Source organism: Paramormyrops kingsleyae, chromosome 16 (genome assembly GCF_048594095.1).
Source record: "Paramormyrops kingsleyae isolate MSU_618 chromosome 16, PKINGS_0.4, whole genome shotgun sequence".
In the NCBI taxonomy this organism is placed as follows: domain Eukaryota; kingdom Metazoa; phylum Chordata; class Actinopteri; order Osteoglossiformes; family Mormyridae; genus Paramormyrops; species Paramormyrops kingsleyae.
In genome coordinates, this window is record NC_132812.1 from 23253226 (window position 1) to 23265275 (window position 12050).

Consider the following 12050-nt stretch of genomic DNA (forward strand, 5'->3'; position numbering starts at 1 on the left):
AGCTGAGGTCTAGTGACGCCCTTTAGCTGATTCCCCGGGGGCGGGTTTTTAAAAGCTCCCCTGCATGATTGGCTGAGGGTGTAACGACACCCTTCAGCAGATTCCCCGAGGGCGGGTCTTTACAAAGCTCCCCTGCATGATTGGCTGAGGGTGTAGCCAATATGTAGCTCTGGATCTGGCCTGTCTGTTGATGTCACTCTCACGTTTAACACTGGCCACTGGACACCTTCCCGCAGGCTACGTGGAGGAGGTTTGCCTCATCCCCTGTCCCTTGGACTGCAAGCTGAGTGACTGGTCTGCGTGGTCTGCATGTAGCGCCCCCTGTGGCAGCGGGGTGAAGGTCAGGTCCAAGTGGTTACGGGAAAAGCCGTTCAATGGAGGCCGGCCATGCCCCAAACTGGACCTGAAAAATCAGGTGAGGTGTACCAAGGAGCAGAGTGATCGAGTACACCAAAGTTGTGAGATCTCTTCCTGTATTTAATTGAAATTACAATTTATGCATTATTAACGCACAATCGTTATTACAAGGGATAAACAGCGTATGTACTAATTTCCTGTCACCTAACAGGCTGTTTATCACGCTTGTATCTGAGTTAATGTGATACTTCACGTTACCAGCTATCAGATGTAACTGGCCACGGAGAGTCTAATTTATTGCTGAGCGAATGTCCCGTTTACTTCCCACATTGTGGCTGAAGTGTTAATACTCCTTTGACTTTGAGTAATTACAGCTGACTTGAGAGGCTGACTCCGTCGTTAGCATTTTTGTCTGCCCCAGTAACGAGCGATGTAGTCCTTCCTGCTGATGTCACCCAGCTGTCGTAATTCCCTTTGTGGTATCTTGTTTATAAATGGCTTCCCGTCTTCAATCCTGACACGTGCTGTACAGTACATGCTTTCCCTGTGTTTGTGCAAGTTTCCTCTGGGTAGAAATCAGCATCTTTAGGTACACCCTTGTGTGTGTGTGTGTGTGTGTGTGGGGGGGGGGGGGGGGGGACCAAAATGTCCCCAAAGTGTGGTAAAGCACGAAACTTCCTTACTTTTGGGGATATTTTCAGGTCCCCATTCGGATAACCTCAATTTTATGAAAATCTGTAAATGTAATCAAAAAAGTAAAAAAATGGCAAAAGTATTTTTGTTTGGTTACTTATGGTTAAGGTTAGGGCTGGGTAGAGGTTAAGGTTGCCATGTTGGGATTAGAGTTTTTCCCATAGAAATGGATGGAGAGTCCCCACAAAGATATAATTACAAACCTGTTTGTATGTGTGTGTGTTTGTGTGTGAGTGTGACACGATGTCAGAGGTTCCAGGCTCACTTGCATGGGACCCTGTACTGTTAGATGTTTAGAAGATTGATATACGTGCAGTAAGATGATGGCATCCAGCGAATGAGCACTCCCCATCAGCTCCCGGCTTCACATTGGCCTTGGCCTTTAGAGAGGGCTGGTGTGCAGTTCCCAGAATGCACCGCTGCCACGTTGATGCAGGCCCACTTCATTTGACCGGGATGCGATCAGTTACCTCGGGAGAGAGCGACGGCCTTCAGCCTCCGTCGCCACCGTCGGGTGGGGAATCAAAGCGGGGAGAGCACAGCAGGTAACAGAATAAGCTTTGATTTAACATATTTGCCCCCACCCCCCCTTCCTGGCCATCCCCGCTTCTCTTTTTAATTCCAAAAAAAACATTTATGGTGGGGTGCTTCCCGCAGGGTGATGGCTTAAAGAGAAAAATGTGCTCAGAATCCCGCCGACTTTAAAGGACTCTTCCGCTGCGTGGAGGTCAGGCCGGGATGAGACGTCTGGTGTGAAGAACATTCCGGTGCCTTCTGAAGGTCTGCGTGCAGATGGCTAAGTGGCTGCTAACAGGCGCTGTGAGACTCCTCCCCTGCTGGCTGATGGCTCTTTAATAATTTGCCATCAGACTCTGGGTCCTCCGTGGTTAATTCGCCGCCCTCTCACGCAGCCCAGTACGCTGCAGCTTGTGCCTGTTTGCCCAACGGATGTTTTAGCTCCTTTCTTGGGAGGCATTGACGTCCTCCATGTTTCCTTGTGTCGCCATGACAGAACTTTTGACAGAACCTGTTTTCTCAAGCGTAAGCTGCCCCCCCCCCCCCACCCTCAACCAGGAAGTTAGTTTGTATATTACACAACAGCATGGTCCCCCTCCCAGTACCCCCCTGCCTAATGGCATTTTACACCACGAGTTGATAGTGGCACCAGCGAGCAGTTCGCTGCCACCTGCTCTCTGCCTTCTCCCCTCAAATGAAAAATAATGATGCCGATTAGATTAATGCCCCATGTCCAAGGTGTCCTCCAGCAGGGGGCGATCTCCTTCTCTGCCCCCGCTATGGACTGATGGGGGCGGCCCGTCCACCTGCTGTTTCAGCTGATGATTATGCATATAGCACAGTGACGCCGTGGCCCAAACCATGTGGGATCGGTGGCCAGAAATATCACATCTTCATAGCCGTGCTAATTGCGCCATTGGGTTCGTGTAATGCTCCACATCGCATATGCAGCACGCGCGACTCTAACTGAATATTCGCCCATCGTACTGCCTCTGCACCTGTCTGGCCCGTTTTCCTCAACCCTCAAGTCAAATTTATACCGTGATGACCTGTGATGTCCCTGGTCACGCAGGGGAGGGTCTCGGGGAAGGTGACTGGGCAGCTCTCCCTCCAGTCCCTGTCCATAGCTTTGCCAGCTGTTTCATGAGCCCCCTAAAGCCTTCGAGTGCTATAAAGGAGGACCGTCCTCCATCCTCCTCCGATCTTAGTCCGGTGCCAGCTTGGCTCCAGAGGCTCCCATTAATTCCATCACCCACCTCCTACCCGCCCCACAGGCTCTCGCTCGGGCCGGTTGCCGAGGGCAGCGGCAGGTCGCATCCAGCCCGGCCCCCCTCCCTTAATGAGCACCGAGGGTCTCCACGTTGCACTTGGTCACCTCCTGAACCGCCCACCACCCCCCCCCACCACCCCCCAAACTCCCTGAACTCTATATATGAGCAGAATCATAAGATATTAGATGGGAAACTAGACATGGCACTGCAGCGCGAGAGAGTCTCCTTGTAGGAGCTTTACGATTTTAAGATTTTAACAAAGTAGAAACTCTGTTTTAATCCCATTGCTTTACATGAACATCCAAGACACATTTTCAGTGTCAGGTTTTCGGTTTGACATAAATAATTCATTCAAGTCCAGTCCTTAGATCTATCTTGGTCTTGCTGTAGTTTCAGATCCTTTGTTCCTGTTCTGAAGTGTTGTCCTGCTATTCCATGCATACATTCTTCACAAACCTCTGCGCAGCTAAATCATATAGGCCGTAACGGATTATTAACAATTAACGTAGCGCCACTTTTGGATGTGATGACCAGGGATTCGTTGTCTTCAGCAGAGAACCACTTCCTAGACCTAAAAGTCATGGGTTCAGATCGCAGAAGGGGTCTCTTCGTTGTGTTTTTTTATAACTTGTGTTTTGTTTTGATGCTCACAGAAGTGGCAGGTTGTGATGATGGCTCTTACCCTCAGCTGCCTTGGTAATTTTATACGGCTGACAGTTTGTGATGTGCTCGCACCCAGAACATAGCTCCCTGCTTTCCTTTATGTTGTTGACTATAAGATGTCATAGTCACCATGTTCGGCGTGTTCCCTCTGCTTGCCTTACATCTTATCCACTGTGACAAGAAGCCAGTCACTTACCGGCCATTGCTGCATCGTACTATCCGTGTTTGCTATCGTACTATCCGTGTTTGCTATCGTACTATCCGTGTTTGCTATTGTGAAATGTGTCCTGTTCCTCTGACACGAGACGGAGCGTTGGCGTCGCTCGTGCAGCAGGACTATCAGGGGCTTTGCTGAGACGCAGCAGAATCGATATGTTTTCTGTTTGCACGTCTTACTCTGATCCGATGTTTCCATTCCGGGGGAAATTGAACTGTAAATGGCCAGCCGTGTGATGGAGATCCCAGTGAATTCGCTGTCTGTCCCTTATTTGTGGATATGGGGAGATTAATGTCCTTTTTTGAGCTGAAGCTTATTTACATTAATGAGTCTTTCAGAGTCTTGTCAGGGCTCTCCTAAAGAAAAAAATGAATGGCTTTGATGGTTGTAAATTTACTATTCAATTCTCGAAATTTTCAACAAGGATAAATCTCTGGTGTAATCAAATAAGATCTTTTCTGGAGGCTGTCGCAATGGAGGCTCTGAAAATGCAGGCTGGGTCAAACCCCACTGACAGAATTTTACAACAGTCCTCTCATTAAGTTTGTAAAGTCGTGTCGTGATCTCAGAGGGGGTATTTGCTTGTCATGGCGTTACTAGAAGGCTGGATTTACTGTTCATTGAGCATGTAAAGGTGTATTATGCAAAGATGACACCTTCATCCCAGTTGGCGATTATCGTCGCAACAAAAAATTGCATCTATGTGAGAGGTTTCCGTGTCGAATGTGTCCTTTTAGTTACAGAGCTCCTCAGACTCCACTCAGCCGTGTGTCATGAAAATTGTCATTTCTGGGTTCCAAGCTTTATTTGTGTGTCACAAATGTAATCATCAGAACATGTACATCCCTCGAATACTTTGCTTGAATAAGTACGGCTAATTCTGGCATTAGTTTAAATCTGTTTTATCTTAAAATGCTTGTCTGAACTTGCATGTTCATAAACTGAGTTAAACGATTTCAAGTCTAGAGGGCGTAAAGTCAAGAATCCTTTTCTTGCAAGGCGTTTAATTTGAAAATTTATTGATGGCCTCTTTAAGGGCCCGTGTTCAGGACCATGTAATTCGCTGTTTTTTTTAACCAACTGCAGCTTGTGAATCTCAGAGAGGTTTGTCTGTGCAGTGCTGTGTGGGTGAGCATTAATTCACAGGTCAAGTAAGACGTCGCCCCGAAGCCTCTGCTTGTCATTTGGAAAGTCTTGTTACTTTTGGCTCGCAAGTTATTCGGAGATTTTTATTCATCCCAGCAGCTCAATGGCTCAGTTAGAATGTCTGCCAGCTACCGTCTTAGCATGAAGAAGGTTTGCTAATTAACATCATAGCTTAGTATCTGTAAATTAGAATGAAAGCTGAAGGGGGGTTGGGGCTTTGTGGCTATTTCCTTGGTAGTTCAAAAAAAAAAAAACCTTAAAAATAATCCACAAAACACGCTCACATTATATTGCACAGCAAACCTGAAAGTGTCCTATTTGAAGCAATTTTATTGTTTTCTATATTTTACTTCTTATTTTTTCAGTTTATATGCATTCTGTATATGCACCGTTATATTGATAACATTGAATTGTTTTCCGTCTGACAGTGCATCCCCCGTAAGGCTGTTTTCTTTACCGGAAGCTGGGGAATATAATTTTTTCTAGATCAAAGAGATCGATGTTTGCTTGCCTGTAGCAGAATAGCAAAGTATTTTCCCTCTCCAGGAAATAAAGTCCCCAGTTCTAACCTGGTTATGGATTTTGTTTCAGCTGTTTGTGAAAGGAAAAAGTAGTCCCATCCCCAGACGCTGTAACATTGGTAAAATAAATGCATTTGTTTTTGTGGCGTTCCAGCTTGGTCGCGGTGCCGCTGGTAACCCAGAAGGGGCCCGTAATTAGGGAGCCGTTAATCTCCATGAGGTGTTATGCCACAGAAATGACGTTACAGGGCTCTGATCAGTCTCACCATAGCCATAAAGCAGCACTGTCGAGTGATGGCTCCGTGGCGGGGCCTGCAGTGTCCTGTGAATGTCCCTCACTTAGAAGCTCTGTACCAAAAGAAGCTGCTGTTTTTTTTATTGGCATTTTTCGAGTCCAGATTACAATGCACCTGCAGCTGGCCAGGCCTTGGGTGCTTCTCGTCGTGCTAATCACTCTGTCTCACGGTGCCTGATGATCTCCTGTAGTTTGAGTGAAGACCACTCCGGTGTTCTAAGTCATAATTTCAAGCTGCCTATAGATTTTCCGTGACTTGCATTTAATTCCCCATTGCTGATGTTGTAGGTATTTTATTGTAGATATTGGTAGGCCTGTATTTGACTAGGCTTGTACATCCAATTATGATGGTGGCAATTCACAACCTCCTCATCCATGCATCATCTGAGCTTCCGCCACAGTTTTCCCGGCCTACAGGGGGCAGTAGTGTAAGAGAAACGCTAGAAAGCTTGTCATAATTGGCTATTGGCAGTCCAAACTAACACTATGCCCTGTCACTATGACAGATGTAATGCACATTGGGGAATTATGACACATGTGTTATGCTACATGTTAAGTTATAATAACACAAAAAATATGCCATAATGTTTTTGTAAGTATTTCCATCAGTGTCTTAGCAAAAATACCATCCAATGTACTATGTTTAATAATTCACTCAGAAATAGCTTTACCAAGACTCCTGATTTCCCACTGATATGAAAATTGATTCGGTTCAGCAAGGTAATGTATTCCTCATGCCTTCTGACTGCTGTATTTCAACTCCTTAATAGACTTATTTAATTGATTCGGTGGTAGAAGAGAGGGCTGACATGCCACTTGTTTCGGTGCTGTCAGGTGCCTGTTGAAAGTGCTCAAGATCACCTTGTTAACGAGGCAGATGCTAGGATTATCGCAGCACAGATGTAGGAGCTCATTAGAGGATTGCTTTTTCCGCTATGGTACTTTTTTATGATGGCTAATAGATTTTTTTAGGGATAATGTTTGATTTTTGCTCAAAAAAAAAAAAAAAAGCCTTTCTCCTTAAGCCACCTTTCTATGGGTGGAGATTGTTTGATTAAGCAAATTTCGTTATAGAAACATAGAGAAAAAGCGGCGATCCACACTTTATTTGGCCGTTTGTTCAGTAAAAACAGTCGAACGAAAGTGGCTGTATGAGAACGAGGAACGGGACGAGCTGCAGCACTAATGGATGTGTGGTGTTTTTCTCTCTCCCTTTCTGCTTGCCGCGCACTGTTAATGCGGACGTCCACAAAGGCTCAGGTCAGTGCTGCTCGTTGTGTATTTGTGCTCTGCTTGCCCTAACTAAGCGAGTGCATGTGGGCGTGTCCCCTCGCCGCCACCCCCCCCGCAGAATGGCAGCCACGGCCCACTTGATCCGTGCGCCCTTCGCGATGAAAAACAAAACTAAGTGCAGTTGCGGAAAGCCTCCCATCTCCATTCCACCTCCTACCCCCCCCCCCACCAACATGCCCCCCACCCCTACGGTCACTGCGCTTGTGTGGAATCGGCACACTTCATTATGTTCTGTTTAGTAACATGAAAACCCACTGAAAACAAAGCAAGGCAGCTGGACTTGCAGCATTTTATGTTTTTGACAAAAACTGAGTAATAAGAGAGCAAAATAGAATGCGGTGGGGGGAGCTGGGGTGTGTGTGTGGGGGGGGGGGGTGTTACACTATGAAATAAGAGTCCTGAGTAATAATTGTGTCCTTTTAAATGGAAAGTTCATAAGCTGCAGTTGGTTTTTAAAAATAGCATTAGCAGCCTTAGCTTGGACTGTTATTTGGAGCAAAATAACGATTAAAACTCGTTCAGAAAGTCGGTTTGTCACGATACGTCACCTCGACGTAATGCGGACGGCACGCAGAAAGCAGATTAATGCATTTTTAATTCTTGCGGACAGCTGTAACTGTTGGCGGCATTGTGAACATCACAGTGCGTTACCAAGCTGTTGCAGGTGCTGGTTTGATTGCCTGCATCTGTGACAGTCGTGCGAATAACAGATGTCTGATGCAGAGATCCACAGCGCGCAGTGTTTTAACAGTCTCTGGTTCTGTTTGGAGTGTGTGAGAGAGGCCTGGGGTGGGGCTAGGGTGGGGCTAGGGACACCTACAGCACGGGCGCTAAGATAGGAGGAGAATGTACAGTGGGCGGGGCTTCTTGATATCAAAAATCTTAATTTGATATTTAACCGAAAATCTCACATTAAGTCATATGTCGTATTTTATGTACGTTGTTCCTGAGAAATTCCAAATGCACTTGTTGCATATCGTTCACTGGAAAAGAAGTAGGAGGTTCATACCTGCAGATGACGAACGGGAGTCTTTGCTTTGTACGACCTGCATTCGGTGCTGTGGACGCCTCTTAACCTGAGTGGCTTAGGAACTTGCTGGCCATGTCTGCTCCAGTGTCCTTCTTCCCGGTGCACATGAGTGTGTGACGTGGCCCGGCCACATCCTCACCACTTCTCACGTGTGTCTCCCCAGGTGTATGAGGCAGTGCCGTGTTACAGCGAGTGCAGTCAGTACACCTGGGCACCGGAGCCATGGTCGGCGTGCGCCGTCAACATGGTAGACACGCCGTCGAGCTGCGGGGAGGGCGTGCAGAGCCGCAAAGTCAGGTGAGTCTTCACCTTCCACGTCCCCGCGGCCCTCGGAGCCTCGTTGCAGTGAGGGGCACGGCGTGGTGTTGACTGTCGTACACCCGAAATGGCAGGTGTGTGCGGAAGGACACCGTGGGTGACGCCGTGGACAGCAGCCTGTGTGACCCAGAGGAAGCGCCCCCTAGTGGCCAGACCTGCTTCGTGCCGTGCCCCGAAGACTGCGTGATGTCGCAGTGGAGCCAGTGGAGCAGCTGCCCTTCTGTAAGCATCATGCAGGCACCTCGGGCCCCGAAGACGTCCGGAAACCGCCCCTGGCTGCAGAAGTGTGGCTCTGCTCGCCTCGACTTGTTTTTTGCCTCCGTGTATCCCAGCTTCTCAGGGGAATTTTCGGAGTCTTTCACAAACGCTGACATTTTATCGATTGTAGAACCAGGCAGGGTGTGGAACACAGAGAACAGGAAGCAGGCCGTAAGAAAGCAGGCAACTGTGATGCACGGCTACAGAATCACTGGGGAGACAATAAGCCTTTCTGGTGGATGAGAACCTGGACACAGCCTGAATCGGCCGTAGGTCCTTGGAGCTGTCCTGAGTTATGTTCTTTATCACACCTGATAGCACATTACACTGCTACTGTCATAACATAAAACATATCGAAACTCAGCTTTTCGTTAAGATCTGACCCTACATCAGTACCTGTCGATAACATTAACAAGAGATGCATTTTCAGGCCCAAATGATGTTGTGTTGATGGTTTGCAACTTGATTAAATGTCGTAAATATGTGCTTTAGTGACAGAACGATACTGACCGCCTTTGGGCGACGATGGGTGGCACATTGATGAACTGTTCCTTTGTTTAGTCCTGCTGCTGAATTAGCTTAATTAAGGGTGGAAAATTTGCAGATGAAGTGCATCGATGCCCTTTGTTACATCAGACTGTGGTACACGGAGATGCATGACCGTCACCAATTTTGTGAGCAAGGTTGCATCATTGTGTCTGCTTGCAGATAATTAGCAGAGTAGCTGACAGAGGGTCAGGCATGTGGATTGAGGTGAATTCTGTTCTCATCAATGACCCTGAGTGCCCGGCCTGCTCCATATGGCTCTGCCTGTTTCCACGGTCCGCAGCCGTCCATTAAAGTCCATTAATAATGGAGATGTCGGCTATTTCATAGCAGGTGTCCCAGGCGGGCTGGCTAGTCCACAGTGTCTTGAGACGTTTCGCCGTTGCGTATCTGTATTTAACTAACCCCTTGTCGGGTCCCCACGCGGACTTAATGCCGTGATCTCGTGCAGCCGTGTGAGCAGAGCGTGGTGAGGACACGGCAGAGGCAGACGCTCCGTCTCCCACAGACGGGCAGCACTTGTCCTGAGGAGAGCCAGGCCGACAGGTGTGTCCTGAACAGCACCTGCTTCAACTACCACTACAACCTGTCAGGTACGTACAACGGTGCTACGGCGCCCTGAGCCATGTGTGCGAACGCTAGCAGTCAGGGCCACTTCACCTGTGAGATAAACACACCTATGCTTAGTCTCTTAGATATTAAGGTTGCCAGATCTCACGCATCTAACATGACACTCGCATGAGAGTCTTAAAGTGGAAGTCTTACGGCAAATTGATATCATTCCATTATAAAGCTAAAATTAGCCACATCAAAGCATTGGGGTAGTTGGCAAACTCTACAGACTATTTACAAGGTAATAAAACTGTTACATACATGTAAATGCATGTGCAGACTTGTCTCGAACTGAAAATCTCACTCCAGCCAGCTGACCAAAGTTGGCAACCCTGAAGGCATTGTTGGTCTTGTCTTTGAAATTCCCCCATTAGAAATCTGACATTCCATCAGATACTGCATGAATTATAGAAAATGTTGGATCACGAGTATGGATTGCAGCATAGTCCTCTAGAAGCTGAGTATTTGTATCCGGCAGACTGGAGCACCTGCCTGCTCAGTGAGAGCGCCATCTGTGGGCAGGGGGTGAAGGTGCGGCAGCTGGACTGCGTGCGCAGCGACGGCGCGGTGCTGGAGCTCAGCGTGTGCGAAGAGGTAACGGATCCCTCCGGAGCCCCGTTTATAGCCTTATAATAGGCGCCTGTTTAAGGTGACACATCACATCAGGGTGACAAGGTGCGTGGTGCTGAGCACAGCTGATCTGTCACATATTCCTGCTTAGGTGACACTTTCAGCCAAAGCCAGTATTACCCATTCATACAGCTGGGTATTTTCTGGAACCATTCAGGCTAAAGGTCTCACAACAGTGTCAGCACCCCTCTCTGCTTTGATCCGTCAGGGAAATGTTGCCTTTTAGGCCGTAGCTGCTTAAGAGCTCTCCTACGGTTGGAGATACAGCCATTGGGTGGAAATGCAGACCTGAACTGCGCTGCACTTAGTTGTGGGAATTTCCTGCGTTTGAGAGAATCCCCTGAGACGGGCTCTCCATTCTCCCCCCGCTTGACACCCCCTGCCTGGTTCCTCCTCTTGGCTCACACAGCTGCTCCTGCCGGCCGAGTGGCAGCTCACCATGGCCTGTGTGGTGGACTGTCCCGTCAACTGCCTGCTCTCGGAGTGGACGCCCTGGTCCTCATGCTCCATCACCTGTGGCTTTCAAGGTAAACCCCCCCCGCCCCACGTTATTCTGCCGCTTACAGTCATCCAGTTCATGCATGCCTAGTAGGGTTTACTTACTTATGGTGTATAACACAGTAAGTGGATCTTAATGTGCGAGAATCACTATTTTAAATTTGGAACAGTGGCTTAGAACACCATTTAGGAACAGTGGCTTAGAACACCATTTAGGAACAGTGGCTTAGAACACCATTTAGGATGCCGCTGGCACATGCTGGGTGGGGATCCCTCTGGACATGGTCTGTCAGAGTAAGCAGACGTCCAGACTCTGACCCGGTCCGATCCCCCTGGGACCCCTGAAGAGGAACTCAATTTTAATTCAAGCCACACCCTTTTTTTTGTTTTTGCACAGCAGAAAATAATAGCATTGTGACTTAGCACAAGTGACGTGTATTTCTGGGGCTGCTCTCTCAAGGTTTAGCTTTATACTACCTGCAACTTGAGGAAATTCAGGTCAAACAGCTACCTCGTGGGTTCTAAGTCAGTCCTACGAGCGCGGAATTCCATCCGCACCCCAGCCGTCTAACAGCGACAGTGCGACCCCCCCCCCACAGAGGAGCTCTCACTGTCTTCGTCACCTCTCACTGTCTTCCTCAGACGTGCAGTGTAATGTCGCTTCAGATCAGCGAGCTTACACACTGCCACTGTAGTTGTGAGAGGACTGTTCTCACTCCTCCTGTGCTTCCAGAGGACTGAAAAGGAACTGGAGCTCACTCTCAGTGTTTTATTTGCTATTTGTCAGTACTGAAGCGATCATGGAAGCACACACTTACATGTGTTGACATGTTTGGCTTATGTTACTTTCTCTGTAGTGTTGAATTCCCCTGAACCAGAATGCTTATTGCTTGTATCCCGGACTCATTTCCTATAAAGACAGACTGGCAGATACCAATTTGATCGCGGGACTTACTGCAATTTAACCCCCCTTCTCCCAGGTCAGATGGTACGGTCCCGAGGCGTGATGCAGCAGGCACATGAACAGGGCCGGCCCTGTCCCTCCCAGCTGTCCCAGACCAAGCCATGTCCAATAAGGCCCTGCTACACCTGGCTGCTCGGTGACTGGTCCTCCTGTTGGGTGGAGGTACAGCTTTGCATCTCCTTTTATTTGAAACTGCACGTCAGTTAGGTCAGTGGAGTCTGT

The 12050-nt window shown here is 48.1% G+C and overlaps 1 protein-coding gene across 2 annotated transcripts in view; it reads left to right on the top strand.

Moving 5' to 3' along the window:
• LOC111858403 (thrombospondin type-1 domain-containing protein 7B-like) overlaps window positions 1-12050 on the top strand; it is a 123368-nt gene that overhangs the window by 100726 nt on the left and 10592 nt on the right. For both annotated transcript variants that reach the window (XM_072700533.1, XM_072700532.1), the window contains exons 15-21: window positions 237-415; window positions 8166-8299; window positions 8395-8542; window positions 9576-9717; window positions 10215-10330; window positions 10776-10893; window positions 11845-11990. In XM_072700533.1, coding sequence (XP_072556634.1) covers window positions 237-415; window positions 8166-8299; window positions 8395-8542; window positions 9576-9717; window positions 10215-10330; window positions 10776-10893; window positions 11845-11990 — 983 coding nt within the window. The remainder of the gene's footprint in view (window positions 1-236; window positions 416-8165; window positions 8300-8394; window positions 8543-9575; window positions 9718-10214; window positions 10331-10775; window positions 10894-11844; window positions 11991-12050) is intronic.